Raw genomic sequence first — 20,506 nt, 5'->3', positions numbered from 1 at the left:
GCGCGGCCTGCGCAGCCATTAATTTGAGCACAGCTGTACTCAGGGCCGGTGTTACTGCTAGGCAGACTAGGCAGCTGAGCCATAGGAAAAGAAAATGCCGCTCTAGGTGAGTGATGGAACCAGGTAGGCTGGGGAATGGACTTCTCCCAGTAGTGCTAGCCTCAGCTCGCCGGCCGTGCAATTTGGATAAAAGGAATGGATGGCTACACATCAAGGTAGTGATGAATCTCTTTATTGTAAAATCCATAACATGAATAACACCACAGGACAGCAAACAGGTACAGGTTTTACAATAACAAGATTCATTACTACCTCAGTCTGCAGCCATCCATTCCTTCTAGGCAGCTGAACCGCCTAGGGTGCACTGCCACCTATAGGAGCAGACACAGCTCCTGAGTCCCCTCCAGAGCATCGGTTCCCCCCTGGCAGGTGGCGGCGTGGTGCGGAGTGTAGCGGGAGGAGCAGGAGGTGGCTCCCATGGCTCCATCTAGCTGGCTGCTGGTGCAGAGTCACTGGGCAGGGAGGAGGAGCAGGAAGATACCCCCTCCCCCAGAGCCAGGGGTGGCGCCAGGTGGGTACTTGCTAGAGCTGCAAGCAGAGACGTGGTAGCATCCATTACATATAGCAAAGTGGCATCTGCGTTCAGAGAGCCCACTGATATCGCTTTCACCACCTCAGAGGAACGTGACAGTATGGCTAAGGGTTCAATGGCAAGGGGAAACAGCACCCTTCCCTCTCTGAAGGGCAAAGGGGGAGGATAGCATACCATTAGTCCACGCATGGGCTGTTAGGTTAGAATACAACAGCTGCACCCAGGATTTAAATCTAGGGCCAAGGCCAAACTTACTGAGGACCAGCCATAATTACCACCACTCCACAGAGTCAAAGGCCTTCTCAGCATTGAGAGAGGCCATGACTCCAGGATTACTTAAACATCCTGAGCTTGCTATAATAGTGAATAATTTGCATACGTTTATAGCTGTGCTTTTTCCAGGCATAAAGCCAGACTGGTCCCTATGAAACAGAGGAATAGCATTTAAACAAATAGTCAACACTTTAGTGACGATTTTTAAGAGTGAAATAGGTCTATATGAAGAACACAAATCTGAATCCCTGCCCAGCTTAGGCACTACTGCAGTGATCTTGCCAGATATGGATGCAAGCTGGCAGCCTTCACACAGAGCAGTCTGCAACGTCGCATGCAGTTGAGCAGGCAGGAGCCAAGATAGCAAGGATAACTTGCCACAAATTTGTGGCAGTGTTGAATTGTAAGTCTGTTAACTTGCTGCACATTTTCACTGGCAAGTTGTACGCTTGCAGAGCACTTGAAGTACTAGTGCTAGAAATGCTAGAAGTTCTAGTTGACACTTTTGCAAATTCTAGCTAATTTGTGTGGCAAGTCTCTAGCAAGAGCAAAGTTGAAGTGGTGAGTCTACAGCAAGAGCTCTGCAAGTCTACAGCATGAAAATTCATCGACAGTGACCCCTGTGGTGGGATGACTATTGCACAACATAACTGAACCAGAACTTGCAGCAGACTTGCAGAATGTTTGCAAAGAAAGTTTATCTGGAGTCATACTATGCGGACTTGCTGCAATTGTGAAACAAACTTGTGAAGCCTGGCAAGTCTAGCAATAGCTTAGCAAGTCATTTTCAAACTTGCAGCCCAATTGCTTGCTATCTGGGAGGTCTCTATAGAATTTAAAAATTACAGTAGGAAGACCAACCACCCTGGGTGTTTTGCCAGATTGCAGTGAAGCTTAGGCTTATTGAACCTATTCCAAGGGTTACATTGAGCCTCCAGCTGCTGTCATGCATGAGAGGTGAGTGCTGGGAGTGTGATCCAGAATCCAGATATGATTAAGACCCCTTTCACACTGGGGCGCTTTGCAGGCGCTATAACGCTAAAAATAGTGCCTGCAAAGCGCCCTGAAAGAGCCGCTGCTGTCTCCCCAATGTGAAAGCCCCGAGTGCTTTCACACTGGTGCGGTGCGCTGGCAGGACACTAAAAAATGTCCTGCTAGCAGCATCTTTAAACTATATAGAAAAAAAAATACAAAATTAAATATACAAAAATACAAAATCAAGGACAACAGGCTCCAGGTCACTTTTGCTGATGATGTCAATCCAATGAATCTCAAGAATTCTTCTAATGCCGCGTACACACGACCAGTTTTGCCGTCAGAATAAACTCTGAAGGTTTCTCCGATGGAATTCCATTCAAGTGGTCTTGCCTACAGACGGTCAAACCAAAGTCCGACCAAAGTCGGACCATCCAGAATGCGGTGATGTACAGCACGTACGAGGGGACTAGAAAAAGGAAGTTCAATAGCCAGTAGCCAATAGCTTCCGTCTCATACTTACTTCAGAGCAAGCGTCGTTTTTGGTCTGTCGGAACAGCATACAGACGATCGTTTTTTCCGCTAGGAATTGGTTCCATCGGAAATATTTAGAACATGTTCTATTTCTAGGTCCGTCAGAATTTTCAAAAAAAAAAAGTTAGATGAGGCGCACACACACGATCGGAATACACGATGAAAAGCTTCCGTCTGACTTTTACTATCGGACATTCCGCTCGTGTGTACGTGGCTTTAGACAGACATACAATTTTTTAAAGGGTCACACACCTCCCATGTGTGACCACCTCAGAGTGATAAAAAGAGAAAGTCATAAGGTGCATCCAACCGCAGCATGATTTAAGGCACCCCCTGCCTAAGGGGAAAGCGCTGTTTGACCTAGCTTACAGGGGGTCCACCTTGTGAGGTGAGAGCATAGGAGAAACAGTGGTGGGAATCGCAATTTTGTTTTATTGCACCAATATATAGAAGATTACACTGGAAGATTTTTTCACTGGATGAACACACAGCTAGTTTTTGCAAAAGACTTTATTTTATTTCACATTAGCAGAGACTTTATTTAAACTGTGGAGACATTTAGTTTTATATTGAATTGATTTTATGCATGATTTTGACTCTTATGCCATTTTTGCATGGAATGCACTTTAAATGTTTTTTCTTTTGCACTAATTGTTGATTTATGAGGCATGTGATTTTACCATATTAGGATAATTAACTATCACTAAGAACACACAAGAATCATTTTATTTAGACCTGCACATTGTTGCTACCTTTTGAAGTGGTTGTTTGCTACATGCAAGATGCACTTTATATGGGTAAAAAATGATAGCTACATCTAAATACAGGCTAAATGCAAGTCTTATCCAGAGACTGCTATAACAATTTGTTTTCTAAGTTTTTGAAAGTATACAGTATCCAGATTTGCGGGTTATCACCTCTTAATTGTGGCTGTGGAGTAGATGGTATGTAACTTTTTTAAATTTTAAATCTGTCCAAATGATAAAAATCTGTTTGGCCTTTGTATCATCTAGCTTCGGGGGGCCCATACACTGCACCCTTTTTGCTAAAGATGCAATCTGTTTCAGCACTGGAAACAACTTTTCGTTACTATATATGCTCATTTTGCAAAAAGAAATGTGCAGTTTTAGTTAAGTAGAATTGTTCCAGTTTATTAGAATACCTTGCAACTGGATTTTAAATTCATGTCAGCAGTGAAAGGGTGGAGACAGAGGCGAAGGAATGGGGGAAAAGCATCTAAGCATCTGAAGCAGGAGTCATACACATACAGCTGGGCAAAAAGTATTTAGTCAGCCACCAATTGGTCAAGTTCTCCCACTTAAAAAGATGAGAGAGGCCTGTAATTGTCATTATAGGTATACCTCAACTATGAGAGACAAAATGTGAAACAAATCCAGACAATCTCATTGTCTGATTTTTGAAAGTATTTATTTGCAAATTATGGTGGAAAATAAGTATTTGGTCAATACCAAAAGTTCATCTCAATACTTTGTTATATATCCTTTGTTGGCAATGACAGAGGTCAAACGTTCTCTGTAAGTCTTCACAAGGTTGTCACACACTGTTGCTGGTATGTTGGCCCATTCCTCCATGCAGATCTCCTCTAAAGCAGTGATGTTTTGGGGCTGTCGCTGGGCAACACAGACTTCCAACTCCCTCCAAAGGTTTTCTATGGGGTTGAGATCTGGAGACTGGCTAGGCCACTCCAGGATCTTGAAATGCTTCTTACGAAGCCACTCCTTCATTGCCTGGGCGGTGTGTTTGGGATCATTGTCATGCTGAAAGACCCAGCCACGTTTCATCTTCAATGCCCTTGCTGATGGGAGGAGGTTTGCACTCAAAATCTAATGATACATGGCTCCATTCATTCTTTCATGTACACGGATCAGTCGTCCTGTTCCCTTTGCAGAGAAACAGCCCCAAAGCATGATGTTGCCACCCCCATGCTTCACAGTAGATATGGTGTTCTTTGGTTGCAACTCAGCATTCTCTCTCCTCCAAACACGATGAGTTGTGTTTCTACCAAACAGTTCTACTTTGGTTTCATCTCATCATATGACATTCTCCCAATCCTCTTCTGGATCATCCAAATGCTCTCTAGTAAACCTCAGATGGGCCCGGACATGAACTGGCTTAAGCAGGGGGACACGTCTGGCACTGCAGGATCTGAGTCCCTGGCGGCGTAGTGTGTTACTGATGGTAGCCTTTGTTACGTTGGTCCCAGCTCTCTGCAGGTCATTCACTAGGTCCCCCCCGTGTGGTTCTGGGATTTTTGCCAACTGTTCTTGAGATCATTTTGACCCCACGGGGTGAGATCTTGCGTGGAGCCCCAGATCGAGGGAGATTATCAGTGGTCTTGTATGTCTTCCATTTTCTAATTATTGCTCCCACAGTTGATTTCTTCACACCAAGCTGCTTGCCTATTGCAGATTCAGTCTTCCCAGCCTGGTGCAGGTCTACAATTTTGTTTCTGGTGTCCTTCGACAGCTCTTTGGTCTTCACCATAGTGGAGTTTAGAGTGTGACTGTTTGAGGTTGTGGACAGGTGTCTTTTATGCTGATAACAAGTTCAAACAGGTGCCATTAATACAGGTAATGCGTGGAGGACAGATGAGTCTCTTAAAGAAGAAGATACAGGTCTGTGAGAGCCAGAAATCTTGATTGTTTGTAGGTGACCAAATACTTATTTTCCACCATAATTTGCAAATAGATTCTTTCAAAAATCAGACAATGTGATTGTCTGCATTTGTTTCCACATTTTGTCTCTCATAGTTGAGGTATACCTATTATGACAATTACAGGCCTCTCTCATCTTTTTAAGTGGGAGAACTTGCACAATTGGTGGCTGACTAAATACTTTTTTGCCCCATTGTATTAGAGTAAACCATCCATTTAAATGCATAGAGTGGGCCAGAGAAGTTTTCATAAGAGGGAAACTTACCAGCCAGCCTAAATCCCGAAAACTGACATATAGCTCATGTCGTTTGCATACTTGTCTGCCATCAGGAACATGTACATGGTCTGAAATGACATATTGTACAACATAAGGTATATTTCCAGTGGGTATGGTCATTTTAAATAATTATCTGCAGTGTCTATATTCAATAATCACACGGAACTAGCACATTCCCCCATCTCTCATTACTTCCCTGGTATTCAGCACCCTTGCCACTGAATCCTTTTCTCTGGATGTCAGGGAGTCACCCACCAAACATTTGCCATTATACTCCTCTAGACCAGCTTCACCTCTCTGCATTACCACCACATTCCTTGTCATTCAGGTCTCCTCAGCACCCACATACCCATAGCAGTCATCAATCCCCATGCTGCTGAATCTGTCCTGCAGCTCTATTTACACCTTTGGCAACACCCCCCTTACAACTTTTCCATTACATGCCCATGATGCAGGTTCTACTGCATCCTCAAGGGCCCTCCTGATACTTTACTCCTCCCCTCAGTACCACCCCCCTCTTTACATCCATGATACAGCTTCCTCTGTTATGGAGCCACACACATTTTAACTTGTGACATCTTACTTCCAGAACCCCCAATCCCCCCACTTGGGCTCAACATGCCTCAATGTCCCCCTCCCAGTAAACCTGCTTCTGCATCAAGGGCAATCAGAAGCAACTGTTGTTTCAATCTAACTATATCATCTGCCAAGTGATAGTTGCCATGGCCAATTGCTAGGAGGTCAATTGATTTCACCCTAATACTGGAATGGCTGCACTTCTCTCTTCTGTCGCTAGGTGGCCGGGTATCTGGTGACATTAGATAAGACAAGGGCATTGCAAGGACAGGTTAGGAATGAATGGGGTGTCTCAGCCAATGGGCAGGGATTTTCTTGGGTCCCTTGGCCTGATGGGAGAACCTAGTTATTTGGGTAGAGACAGGTGATCAGGGTTCTGTGCCACCTGGATGGCTGTCTGGTGGAAGTGTGTTGTGTTGCCCTGGGCTGCTAAGCCAAAGACCTGAGGCCTATCCGGGGGGCATCTGGCTGCTAGGCTATCTGAGGGCCTATCCAAAAGCAAGAGAGCAGCATAGGGTTGGGACTGCGGCTTGCACTCCAATCAGAAGTGACGGTTCTGCCGGTCAGAGAACCTGTCGTGGTCGGAGGTAGAGGGGAAGCTGTTGCCACAAGGGGGCCATCCACCTTGTTACCAGGGACCACTGTGAGTAGCTGAAGCAAGTACCTGAGCAGTATTCTCACCAACCGGGGACGGTGAAGAATTGGGAAACTTCAGCAGATGTCAAGCCACGCTTGCAGAGCATTATTGTGTGCTGAGCAGGCCAGTAGGGTGAAGCTTGAGGAGTGTCTGTTAGGGCCAAGCTAGGGACCCAGCAGGGATGTGGGGGTGACGCTTGAGGAAGATACTCAGCGTGAAGATTGGAAGAGCTCAGGAGATCCAGTGGCAGTGGATCAGCGGGTCTAAATGATAGACTGGGAGCTCAGTTGAGTGAAGATCTAAAAAGGAGATTGTGGAGAAAGTGAAAGAGTTCATTACAACTTTTGTTAGAAACTGTTCAAGATTGTTGCCATAGGAGACAGCATTTCTACACATGCAGACATGGTGTCCGACTTGGTGCCTTTCCCTGTATGGCTGTCTACCTATAGAAATTCTGGAGTCTGCTACTTAACGTTGCAACTACTAAAGGATGTCCTGGCCCCAACCCTCTCTCCCACAGTTCTGTTCAAGAGAAAATAAATCTCTTTGCATCTAAGAAGTGTCTGGCGCCCATTAATCTACCTTACATTGCACCCACCATGCCCCACTCTACACAGAAGGATGTCAGCTGTCCCTAACTCTGGAGGTCACCATTAGGCCTGGAGAGGCCCGGGACTTGGCTACACCCACAACCTTACATTAGCACAATTTGTGCATTTACCCATGGAGTCACAGCCAGAACTGATTGTGATGACTCCGTAAAACTAGGGCTTTGTTAGACATAGAAACCCGGTACTAAGCCTACAGCTGGTTCAGACGCTGCTTCTATATCTAATAAGAGCCTCTTTTTGGGCAGTGTTGCAAGCTGTTCTGGTTATAGCTCAACAGGCACAGTCTTGGCTCCACTGGTGAAGGGCCTGGTCACTTTATCTGATATGGGCCTACTTTTTGGCAGGTCTCACAGAAAGCTCTGTCCATAGCTTTGAATAAATGTGAGGTTGTGAGTTTGAATCCCAGGTCTACTATGCTGGATTTGATTGGGTTAAGGGCCTAAGGTCGCTTTATCTGATATGGCCCTACTTTTTGGGAGGCCTTACAGAGAGCTCTGTCCATAGCATTGAATAAGTGTGAGGTGGTGAGTTTGAATCCCAGGTCTACCATGCTGGATTTGAATGGGATTTCCCTGGGTGCTGTGATAAGCAGGCATGGGTTTTGCGTTGGGGAAAGTAAGAGTAGGCAGGTGCCTACAAGAGGATTCTGAAGAGTTAAATAGGTTTTTCCTGTCCGTGCCCTCAAATTAATTGGACCAGTCAGGTGAAAAGTGTTACAATGTCTTAATATTGCACTGTGCCCTTAGGGTGAGCTGGGAGTAACTGAGAAGGATGGGTTAATGTTTTTCCCACCATGTTTAGCAAAGTTACCACCCCCTGCAAGTCATACCATATAAAAAGGGCTCACTAAGTGCCATGAGAGTCCCTGGTATGTTCCTGGGGAAATACTACCAATATGTAGCTGTTACTCTGTTGGAGTGGATAACCCCATTATAACCCCATTGGGGGGGGGGGGGGTGTGATGGGAGCCCAGTCTTGGTTTTGAGTCAGGTCTGGAGCATGGGGACCTTCATGGACTTACAAATGTCAGTTTTGGACTTACTGCCTTGATGGATTAATCATGGACTCTAATACCCCGTACACACGGTCCGACTTTGTTCGGACATTCCGACAACAAAATCCTAGGATTTTTTCCGACGGATGTTGGCTCAAACTTGTTTTGCGTACACACGGTCGCACAAAGTTGTCGGAATTTCCGATCGCCAACAACGCGGTGACGTCAACCACGTACGACGAGACTAGAAAAGGCCATTTCAGAACCAAGCGCGGCACCCTTTGGGCTCCTTTTGCTAATCTCGTGTTAGTAAAAGTTTGGTGAGAGACAATTTGCGCTTTTTCAGACTCGTGGCTTTCAGATCGTTTTCTGCGGTTCAGTTTGTGCTTGTGGGTTTGTATCTGCTCTTCAGTGCGTGCAAGCAAGTCCTGCGTGACTTATAGTCATCGTGTTCTTGTTCGTTCGTTACTGTTTTTCAGGTCGCTCTTCACAGGCCTTGCTGTTCTTCAGTGCGTTCTGTTACTCCGTTGTGAGCAGCCGACCGTTTTCTAGCCATGTTGCGTATAGGTACTCCTCGTAGAGTTCGTGCTGTGCGGGGGCTTGGTGTTGGGGTCCTGACCTTGACACAAGTCCAGTCCATGAACAGGGTGGGGAGGAGTTCATGGACCAAGAATTGGTTGCTTCAGCGTGACCAGTTCTCTCATATGCCTTTGCTCCGTGAGAATAATCCTGATGATTTCAGGAACTTTCTCAGGATGACGGACCCCGTATTTCACCATCTGCTGGCTTTGCTGACCCCCTATATCAGCAGGCAGGATACCTGCATGAGGCAAGCCATCACTCTGGAGCAGAGGCTCGTCGCCACCCTGCGGTACTTGGCGACAGGGAGAAGCCTGCAGGACCTCAAGTTCTCGACAGGCATCTCCCCACAGGCTCTGGGAATCATTATCCCAGAGACCTGTTCAGCCATCATCCAGGTCCTGCAGAAGGAGTATATGAAGGTAAGATTTTTATCCTTTAATATCACATTTTATTGTATTTAATGTTTGATAATATATTGTATTTCTTTCCTCATTCCCTAATTACCATGATTGTAATATGCTGTGAATGTCCCCTTTGTTCTCATGCATGCTGGATTTGTCTGTAATTATTTTTTTAGTCCTTCATACATATTTGCCTTCAATAACCTCCCCAGCATGCTCTCCTGCCCTATATTCACCTCATGTAGTCACTTAACAATGTATTTTATCAGCTCCATAGTAGTGCTTTACCCCAAACACCCCCTAAAATGTTTTTAAATGTGATTTGTGCTTTAAATTCAGGCAGAGTGCCAGAGGCATTTTTTTGTGGTGTCCCCAAATCATTTTTATTAACCCTCCCACCCCCAAACTGCTAAGTCAGCTGATCCCAATTCTCTATCTATCCTCAATCATCTATCTGCTGACTTTGCCAAACCCATACACACTATACCCATCTCTTTAGTGGTCAGATTTATGGATGAATTACCCAAAGCATGTAGTGCAAGGACCTGCCTGTATACTTTCAAATGGTACTGTTTCAAGTTTTTGTATCCTATTATTATCTTGACAGGTAATAGCAGAATGTCCAAATGTCCTCAAATGTGTACAGTGTGTATTTATATCTTTGTATTATGACACTTCTTACCTGTCCAGTGGGCTGCCAATAGTGTAACTAAGGAGGGGCTGTTCCAAGTAATACCCTGTATTTAGGCATTCATCTCTCAATGAAGTGGAGAGGGTTACCTGTCCAAGATTCCCCCCCCCCTATAATGTTAGAAATGGCCCATGAGAGGGGGGGGGGAATATGATAGGTGTACCTTATACTTTGGTGTTGTTAAATTCCCCTTAATAAATGCTATCTGGAGGTTGGCCAAGAATGTTTGTGTCTAATCTGCTTGCCATGTTTATGTGCAAAAATACTATTTTTTTTTTTTGTTTTCCTCAACAGTTTCCTTCCACGCCACAGGAATGGCAGATTGTGGCCTCCCCCTTTGCCCAGCGGTCCCAATTGATGGGAAACATGTTCACATCGTCCCACCACCCAACTCGGGGTCGTACTATTTCAACTATAAGGGGTTCAATAGTATTGTGATGTTGGCGGTGGTGTCAGCTAATTACGACTTCTTGTATGTGGACGTGGGGAAGAATGGCCGGATGTCCGATGGTGGAGTCATCGCCCAGACGGAGTTCTACAGGCGTCTCCAGAATGGCAGCTTGGACTTGCCACCTCCAGAGGACAAATGTGGAAGGACTCCCATTCGTCTTCGTTGCGGATAAAGCATTTGCGCTGGGGGACCATCTTATGTGCCATTCCCAATGGAACAGAGGGTTTTTAATTACCGGCTGGCCAGAGCCAGAAGAGTGGTGGAGAACACATTTGGAATCATGGCAAGCCGGTTCCGCCTATTTCTGACACCCATCCATATGGCGGACTATAAACTTAATCATATAATCCTGGCGTGCTGTGTTCTACATAACTTTTTACGCCAACATTCTGCCAACTATGCTGGCTCAGTTGGGCCTGAGGCCGGAATTCTACATGATACAACCCTGACAGCGCTTGAAAGTGGCCGTCCTGGCTTGCCCTCCCTGAGTTCCCGTGATGTCCGGTTAAGATACCTTGAGTTCTTTGCGGGTAGGGGGGCCATCAATATGCCAGACAATTTGTGAAGCCTTTATCAAATATAAAAAAAAAAAAAAAGCTAATCTTTGGTGACATTTACTGCTTGTGTTTGTTTTAGCTGACCCTGACAGCAATGTGGGGAGTCCTGAAAATGGCGTGATTGTGTAACCTTTTATACAAAGCACTGTTGGGTGTTATTTACTAAAGGCGTAGACACTTTGCACTACAAGTGCACTTGAAACTGCACTGAAACTGCACTTGTAGTGCAAAGAGGATTTGCCCTTAGGAAATAACCCCCATTTTCACAGAAAACAGCAATTACATCACCACAAAAGTGTTGTAGCGTTGAGACAATAATCCACACATTCTTGATTAACAAACTTTTTAATACCTGCACAATCACATGTGCATTTAGAAAAGGTTTTTAAAACAAACCAACATGTTTGTTGTATAACAATTTTTGGGGTAGCATTATCAAAAATAGAAAATGTCCATTTAAGATAAAACAGGCATGTGTAAAACCAACAAGAAAGACAAAAATCTTGAACTTACAAAGTTCACATATGGTAAAACTTGAAGGCAATATCAGACATAGTATTTAGGAACTGTGTTTGATATTGCGTTCAGATGGGGTGAAGTCACCCCTTTAAAAGCCAAATTTGGAAGATGCACACCAATTTACGAATGTCAACATGTGCTATCTGCCATCACGGGGGATCAAGGGACATGTTTTGGGGAGCAACCCCTTCCTCACAGCTACTTTATTATTGAGGAAGGGGTTGCACCCCCAAAACGCATCCATTGATCTCCCGTGATGGCAGATAGCACATGTTGGCACACTGTGTGCATCCTCCAAATTTGGCTTTTCGAAACATCGCTAAAAAATTTTTAAGATTGTAGCATACAAAAAAACAAGGTGATTTTGTGGGGTTTTAAATTCGCTCCAAAACATCAATGATGTTATTTTTTTGAATAACATCATTGATTTTTTTCTTGAGGTTTTCCAATTCTAAATTACACCCCATGATCTCCCCGATCAGGATCTGGGCACTTTCTGATGTGAAAGGATCTCGATTCACAACATCACGATCACCTAAAAAGAGAGAAACCAAACAAAAACAGGTATCAAAAATCTGCCGGCATCCATCTCTTACCTGAGTCTGTGGTCGTAGACACTCACCTGTTGTGGTGCCAATTTCCACCACATCTTCTTCCTCCTCCTGCTCAGCTTGGGTTGGGGGTATTTCGTATTTCCCCTTCTTCCAGAGGTGGGGGGTCTCCTGGTCTCCTCGGATGAGGGGTGTCCTTCGAGTCTTTTCTCCCCTATGTAAAACAAAAATGGTATAATTAGCACACAGATATTTGATGGCCGAAATATAAAGATGAAACATTGCTTGGAAGTGGGGTACAATTGTCTATTTGGGCAGAGTTCCAAGATGTAGCATTTTTATTGTCTTTTGTCAAGCTTCAATACTTTACCTGTCTTGTACAAGCTTCACAGATGGAGACACCCCTATAGTATACACTGGAGCACCTGTGTGGGCCCCCTAATAAAAAGGGTGTTCCTGTGTCCCACACTAGTGCTCCAGCGTCCAGATGTGAAAACAGCTGCTGAGTGTCCTTTCTTTACACAGAATCTAGTTTGCATTTCATTCTAGTAACAAACCCATATACACAACCAAATATTTTTCATACAAGTAGGCCCTAAAAAATGTTGGAAAATGCATATGGCCTAAACAATGGTGTTTTAGAGGCCGAAAGAAAAATGTTTGATACGAACGAATAATGGGCCCATGAAAATTAAAGTTGCCATTTTAAACTGTACAACACTTAAGAAAAGCATATGGAGCAGCACGAACGTAATAAAGACAAAAAGAATAGGAACCCAGCACAACTACTTACTTTTTTGCAGCACTCTCCGGATCTTTCGGTACTGCTCGGGCTCTCTTAATTTCAGGTACGACCACCGCTTCCTGAGCTGATCTTTCGATCGACGTACCCCGAAATTGCAGACTCTTGACCACTTTCGCAATGATGTTGACCTTTCTGATATTGGGGTTGGGGTAAGGCCCATACTTTCCGTCATAGTCGGCCTTCTTCAGGATGTCGACCATCTCCAACATCTCCCCAAAGGACATATTTGTGGCCTTAAATCTTCTCCTTCTGGATTAGGACGTTTCCGGATCTGGGCTTTCCTCCTCCTCATTGCTATAATTAGCACACACCTGCTCTGACTCCGCCATGTGCTCTTCACCCACTGCGGCGAATGAAAAGGAGCGGGGAATAGACTAGAAAGAACGTCAGGGGCGGGCGGAGTTACACGCATGCGCAGTGTGTATAAAGCGTAAAACGCGTGCGTATTACGTACGATCTGTGAGCGGAGGAAGGAGCATTGGTGGCTCCGATCGTAATAACGAAGGTAAGAGACAAACTTGGGCCTATACTGCTTCTAGATTGAGGCCTATATTGTAACACGATTAAGAGAGTTTTGGCTGACATTAGGGTTTGTCTTGTGTTGTGTCTTGCAGTGAAAATGGATATCTTGAATGATACAGACTTCATGGCAATATTCATTGACATGTTCAGGGAGCTGCCTTGTCTGTGGGAGATCAACCACCCACATTATAGGAACCAAACAAAGAGGAAGGCAGCGCTGGATCAATTGTTGGAAATTGTGAAGCAGGTGATCCCCATGGCAGACATCACATATTTGAAGATCCTAATTGGTGGCCGAGGAGCACATATGTAAGGGAGTGCAAGAAAGTCCAGGATTCGCAGAGATCCGGAGCAGCAGATGACATCTATGTCCCCAGGATGTGGTACTATGACAGGCTGCATTTTCTGGCAGATCAGACGGGTCATCACTCTCCAGTCTTCCTTCCACGCTTCCTTCCCCTCCAGCTGAGGCTTCTGACGCCCAACCTGGGCCTTCCAGGCAGCAACATGTGGAGGAGCCCAGATTGAGCCAGGTATAGCATTCCTCTAAATAGTTCAGGTTGTCCAATCAATGATGTTAACTAGATGTTAGTTTGGAGTACTAATTTATGATTGTGATTGATGATGCAAAACATTAAACCATGTCCCTTTTTCATACACAGGGAAGTCTCAGCCAGGAGGTGGCCGGGCCGAGCAGACTGGCTGATATGCCGGTCCCTCCCCTACACCCGCAAAGAGAAAGTGGCAGGAGGAGGAGTACCCTAGAGGAGGCTGCCATAGGCCTCTTTTGGAAGGCTACAGAGGCCCTGGGAGCACCACACACTGTGAAGGAGGACTTTGCTGCCATCATTGCCTGTAAAATGCAGCGGATGGAGGAGGGGCAACAACTCATGTGTGAGTCATTAATGTTGGAGGCTCTCAATAAGGGGTTGAGGGCCCAACTAACATCTGATACCCACCTTTGTGACCTCACACATGGTCCTCCTCCTCCTCCTCCAGGTCCTCCTCCTCCTTCTCCTCCAGGTCCTACTAGTCCTCCTCCTCCTCCGGGTCCTACTCCTCCTCCTGCCACATCTCCAACAGCAGAGCCACAGCCAGGAAGGAAGCGTGGAAGGAAGATCAGAAAGTGAGGACCCTGGATCCAGTCTGGTCTGGCAAAAGATGCAGTCTCTTGTGGTACCACAGCCTGTGGACACAGATGTCATCTGCTGCTTTCCGGATCTCTGGGACTTCTGGACCAGACTGCACTTCCTTACATATGAACTCCTCAGGCCGCCAATTTTGATGTTCAAGAATTAATGTCTGCCCTGGGGGTCCAAGGCTTCGCTAATTTCTCCTGTTTCTCCAGCGTTGCCTCCCTCTTTGTTTGGTTCTGAGCCCTTAATAAAGGAATTTTGGTTTGAATTATACTTGCCTATGTGTGTTTTACTTCAAAAAGGACAGTTTGTTTGTGAGGATTCAGGTACATTCCAAAAATACAATGTGAAATTAACAAGGGACACCAACACCAAGCAATCTCCTTGAGATCAAATAATAAAAGATATCAATTATGTTGTGGTAACTTGACACACAAAACACACACAAAAATATTATGGAGTAAAACTAAAAATAAAATTAAACAAAGATCAGCCTTTGAAAAAATACAAACATAAAATCCAAAAAAAAAAACTGGCTTAAAAACAAAAAAAAAACAAAAAAAAATGTTTGCCAGATGTGACAAATCAAAATATATTAAGGGAATCCCGCTAAATAATAAAGAAAGAAGTTTGTGAGAAGTGTGTGTGAATATGAGCAGCAAAACTACTTCATTCTTCTCACATTATAAAGAAGAAGAGAGTGCGCTGTATTAAACCATTTTTAACATTGCAAGGTGACGAAAGTGCTGTATCCATTGCGAACGCTAAGTTTACAAGACCGAGCTGTTCCGTGTCGGAATTTCTTCTGAGCATGCGTGGCACTTTGTGCGTCAGGAAAAGGCCACACACGGTCGTAATTGAATCGATCGGATTTTGTTGTCGGAAAATTTTATAGCCTGCTCTCAAACTTTGTGTGTCGGAAAATCCGATGGAAAATGTCCGATGGAGCCCACACACGGTCGGAATTTCCGACAACACGCTCCGATCGGACATTTTCCATTGGAAAATCCGACCGTGTGTACGGGGCATAAGGGTCTAGCAGTGCCATTTGTGGGCTTTTACTTTACAAGGATTGCTTTATGGACTTGTCTTCCACCTAAGGTACGCACACTTCATGGGCACTAGAAAGCTTGTATAGGAAACGATGTGTAGATGAGTATGGAACTGTTATTTGCAGACTACCTCAGTAAAGGATCTTTGCTTGTTCAATTTCTTTGCCTGGTTTAAACTCTGATAAAAGGGTGCATGCATAGTGTATCAAAAGAACAGGGCTTAGGACAAAGCAGACAGAGTTAGAGAAGATACAGTACATGGGTCTAACGTATAGAGCGATATCCGGAAGAAGCTAAAGTGCCAATGACTACAGTGTCTGTGTCACATGCAAAGCAGCCAATCAGCCAAGATACAGGTGACATGGCATAGGTGACGGTTACTCTGGTAGTGAAGGGGGTTATGTGCTTGGCACCTTCACTAGTGGCCAGTTCCCCAGTTTTTGGGACTGGATTCGTGCCACGGAATGCCTAGGGACCCAACCTGAAGATGTAATGGTGCACCAGGAAGAGGAAAAAACAAGAGGAAGCAAGCACGGGGAATGGAGAGAGTGTTTCCTGTATCCAGAAGCAACAATTAATTAGTCACTGGGAGAGAGGTGAGGGTATTGCTAGATTGGTGGAGACCTGTACAGGCTCTGCGGTACCAGTCCCTAAACACTGCACATCTAACATAGAGTGTGTCTGGAGTGTTTAAGCATAAACAATGTAATGAAGTCAGGCACGGATTACAAAGGGTTAACTGTGAGGGTTGTTGCCAGCTTCTACAGTAAGTCTGGAGTTGTGCCTTAATGCTGATTTCACATGACCGCAAATTCCTGCCTAGAATTTAGACACTAGGGAGTGCAGTTTATTAGTGTTCCCACTAGGGCATCCTGCCCACATAGGGGTTGGCGACATGAAAGTATTAGGGGCTACTGCACTAAAGGGGGTTGGGAGATGTGGGTGCTGGGGAAATGACATAGGAATGTTGAAGGTTGTGACAGGGACTTAGAATGTCAGGGGGAGCATGTGCAATCTAAAACGGGACCTCCCCCTTTCTCAACAGATAGTGGGGTTCATTGGTGTGGAAGGATGCAGTGACTTACAGGTGTTGGAGTGTGGAGTACCACATGGGGACCTGGATGACAGGTAACGCAAAATGAGGGGTGCAGGGGTAATATTGGGGAGAGCTGAATCCTTCTCCTGGGATGTCAGGGAGTCATCCCCCAGACATCTGACACTGCACTCCTCTACCCCAGCTCCATCTCCCTGCATTACCACCACACCCCTTGTCATCCAGCTCTCCTCAGCACCCACGTCAATCATCAGTCCCCATGCTGCTGCATCTCTTCTGCAGCTCCAGTTACACCTCCTGCAACTCCCCATTTTTAACACCCTCCTTCCAACTCTTCTGCTACCAGCTACCCTCCCATACTGCTATGTGCCCGTGATACAGCTTCCCCTGCATTCTCAGGAGCCCACCTCAAACACCTGATACTCCACTCCTCCTCTCAGTACCACACCCCTTCTTGCACCCATGATATAGTTTCCCTGTTATGGAGCTACCCCTATGTTAACTTGCGACATCTCACTTCCAGAAACCCAATCCCCCACTTGCACTTGATGCGCCTATGTCCCCCTCCCAGTAAACCTACTGCTGCATCCAGGTCAATGACAAGCAACTGTTGCCTCAATCTAAGCATACCGAACCTTCTGTTCTACAAAATCTTCATTGTTTTACATTAAAGAAAAACATTTTCAAATGTATTAGGTGTGCGTATCTAAATTAAAAAGTGAAGTGAACTGAAAGTAGCATACAAATGTAGTGTAAATATACTTTAGCTACACAAAAGAAGTTTATACTGAAGTGATCGACAATAAATAAACACTGGAATAAAAACTATTTATCAAGTCACACACACCCAGATTGCATTGTAAAGATTTTTGTAAACGGATTTATACTTGTAAGCAGTTTTTGTATATTTATGTTACTTTTTGCCTGGATCTTGGATGTACAGTTATTTATATTGCTTTAGTTATCAAAACATGCCCCACAGTTCCTCACTCTAAGTCAAGGGCATAATTTATCAAGCCTCATTGAAAAATAAACATCACACTTATAGGACAGAGAAACGAAAATGATAATCTCTCATTTATTGTATGTTATAAAAAGGGTTTTTGTAGTATAAAAGAAAGTATTATGAATATACATTTTGAAGTGTGTTAAATATTTTTTTACATAGAATTAGATTAAATACCCAAGTCTATTCTGATATCAATGTCCTGTAGCCCCCTTTACAGCAGCACTTACCCAGAAAGAGGGGAGGGAGGGTTAGAAACCTGAGCCAGAAAGGAGAGTTATGTTGCTTTGAATACTGCTCCCTGTGAAGAGTTTGAACATGATTACAGAAGGGAGAGAGGTGGTCAGCTCGGTAGTCTGCTACGTTTTCTTCATTGCCCAGTCATAGGTTGATGACTAAATGGTATTTTTTAACTCTGATGGAGAAAACTGAGGTCACCGACCTGGTTATGCTGTATGGCAGGTTTCCAATTTCACAAGGCTGTGACTGTGATTTATGTTATGACGGAAGAATTTCCTACACCCGCTATAACAAACTGGGGATGGGGGGTGGTCATATCGGAAGGGGTGGGGCCTCTTTTTATTACACTGACATTTTCACATTTAGCAAAACAACAAGAGAAAGAAAGAAAAACAAGGCACCCACAGTTCCTAATTTTCCTGAAGTCAATGAAGTCAAGGCAATAAAGTGTTAAGTCATGATGGTTCGATTCAACCTAGTTTCATAAGAGACTTCTGCTGAGAGTTTATCATTGGACCAAACTTTGGGGAAAGCAAGTATAACAAAAAATAGACTAACAGCCAGTGGGGGTGAAATAGAAGTAAAAGGGGAATTGTACACTTTCAAATGTCTTTGTTGTTTTAACTAGGTATTGCTGTTATATATAGTTGCATAGTTTTATAGTTAATCTGGTTAAAAAAAAAAGACACAAGTCCACCCAGTTCAACCAACAGAGGAAAAAAAAAAAAAATAGAAAACCCCATATACGCCCTCCAATGCCCATAGTTGATCCAGGGGAAGGCAACAAAAACCAAAACAATAAAGCATGATCCACTTTACTCCAGGAGGGGAAAAATATTTTTTACGGATCCCCCAAAGAGGCAATCGGATATTTCCTGGATCAACTGGTTGTAGTTTTATTCCCTGTACTGTTTGTTTGCCTTACCCTGGAATGATGGGCTCACATGTTGTGGCTGCGGTATCATGGCTGATCGTTTCCCCTAAGTCCATGTATTGCTTCAGCTAGCTTGTCCATATGCACCACGGAGACAAAACAACTTCCTGTCTATGGTCATACAGCATCTAATGCATGTTCCACCATTCCCTCTGTGTTGGCTTACAAATGTAGGAGTGCTAATGCGATGAAACACATCCTCTCCAAACTGAAAGTGAGCTCTTTGTGTGTCTGTGAATGCTCTGTCTGTGTCAGATCTGATAATGATGCAGCTCTTACCTGCATCAGCACTAGACTGAGAAACCCAGGGATATGTAGTTTCTTTATAGGAAGTGTGAGGTCTTATACTACAGACATTGCATGCCTTACGTTTCAATACAAACTGCTGACACTGGAATGTGAAAATGTACTCTACTATAGGCTGTGCGTACAGTGCAACAAATGACGCCATGAAATTACATTATCAATGCATATCCTATGAGAGTAAATACACAAGGTGCAGGCAGGGTTTTTTTCCTGTCGCTTAATTAACGTGATACTAAACTCTGGTTTAAAAAACCTATTCAAATATGTCTTAACCGCAAAAATACAGTCTATTGCTCTCAGCCCCCTCTAAATCCCTTTTATAAACTAATGAGATTCAACTACCTGTTAGAGCAGTGGTTCTCAACTCCTGTCCTCAGTGCCCACTAACAGGCTCAGGTTTGCAAGATAACTGAAATACATCACAGGTGATATCATTTGCTGCTCAGTGATTGCAGTATTCTAGTCTGCATCTCCTCAAGGTAATACTTAAAGTCTGGCCTGTTAGTGGGTCCTGAGGACAGGAGTTGAGAACCACTGTGTTAGAGGGTTCTTCATGGTTCCACTGTAAGTAGGAACATAATCACCCTCTCTTTGTCGCTCCTGAGATTGGCTGGGGACTATGCACTATGAGATGTGTAGAGTGCATAGAACAGTGCACATGATTTCAGTTAACATGTACTGCTTATTCTAAACAAACTTATTCCAAGTGACACAGAAAAGGAGAGGTTCAAGAGCTCATGGAGGACATTACAAGGAAACAGAAAAACACAGAAAGGAAACTGTTTCATAAAAAAAAGATTACAGGGCTATTAAATAGTTTTTTGTTTTTGTTTTTTGGATAATAAGGTTATCATTTAGTGTCACTTTATTTTATGATTCTCCATGAACAGATCAAATGTACAAGTATATGTATAATTAAAAATAAGTCACATTCCACTTAGTTACTAATTTGCTTAATCTATTTGCTCATCGTTAATTGTGTATTTTCACAGGTATGGTCCCTATGACTAATGTGCAATGTTTTTATACCAATTATGGTGGGGCTGTGATATGACACTTGACATACTACCACTACCATTCCCTTCCCCCGTTCTTACCAAATACACCTGGAAGTTTATTGGGATGTGGTAAGTCACTGTGCTTCTTCGGTGGTCGTTTCTTCAGCTGCTTAACTGCCCTTGTAGATCTGATCTGATTTCTATTTGCCTGGAAAAATGTAACCATAAATGGTTGTTTGGAACGTGGTGCACGTCTTCCCAAGATGCCTGCCAGACTTGGATCAATGCTCTGCCCTGTTACATTAAAAAAAACATCTTTATTACCAATATAATCCTAATTACTTTCAATTGATGCATTGTGAAAGAAATGACTAAGCATTGAAAAAAAGCTCCAGTGGCTGGAGTGTTCAGAACTGCTCCTCACAGCTTTGCCAACAGCTGATCTGTAGGGGTTCCATAAATGGAGATCACAGACATGCCACCTTACCAGACAATTGAAAGGGTTTACACTGTTTTTCTGAAATTGTAATATCCTTTCTGCGTATGGTTTAGTTTAA

General features: G+C 44.1%; 1 protein-coding gene across 2 annotated transcripts in view; it reads right to left on the bottom strand.

Annotated features, from left to right (window-relative positions):
• LOC141128165 (bone morphogenetic protein 8B-like) overlaps positions 1-20,506 on the bottom strand; it is a 130,875-nt gene that overhangs the window by 29,744 nt on the left and 80,625 nt on the right. For both annotated transcript variants that reach the window (XM_073615276.1, XM_073615277.1), the window contains 2 exons: positions 20,049-20,243; positions 5,315-5,394 (listed from right to left, as the gene is read on the bottom strand). In XM_073615276.1, coding sequence (XP_073471377.1) covers positions 5,315-5,394; positions 20,049-20,243 — 275 coding nt within the window. The remainder of the gene's footprint in view (positions 1-5,314; positions 5,395-20,048; positions 20,244-20,506) is intronic.

Source organism: Aquarana catesbeiana, linkage group LG02 (assembly GCF_042186555.1).
Source record: "Aquarana catesbeiana isolate 2022-GZ linkage group LG02, ASM4218655v1, whole genome shotgun sequence".
In the NCBI taxonomy this organism is placed as follows: Eukaryota; Metazoa; Chordata; class Amphibia; order Anura; family Ranidae; genus Aquarana; species Aquarana catesbeiana.
This window is presented reverse-complemented; position numbering and strand designations above follow the sequence as displayed.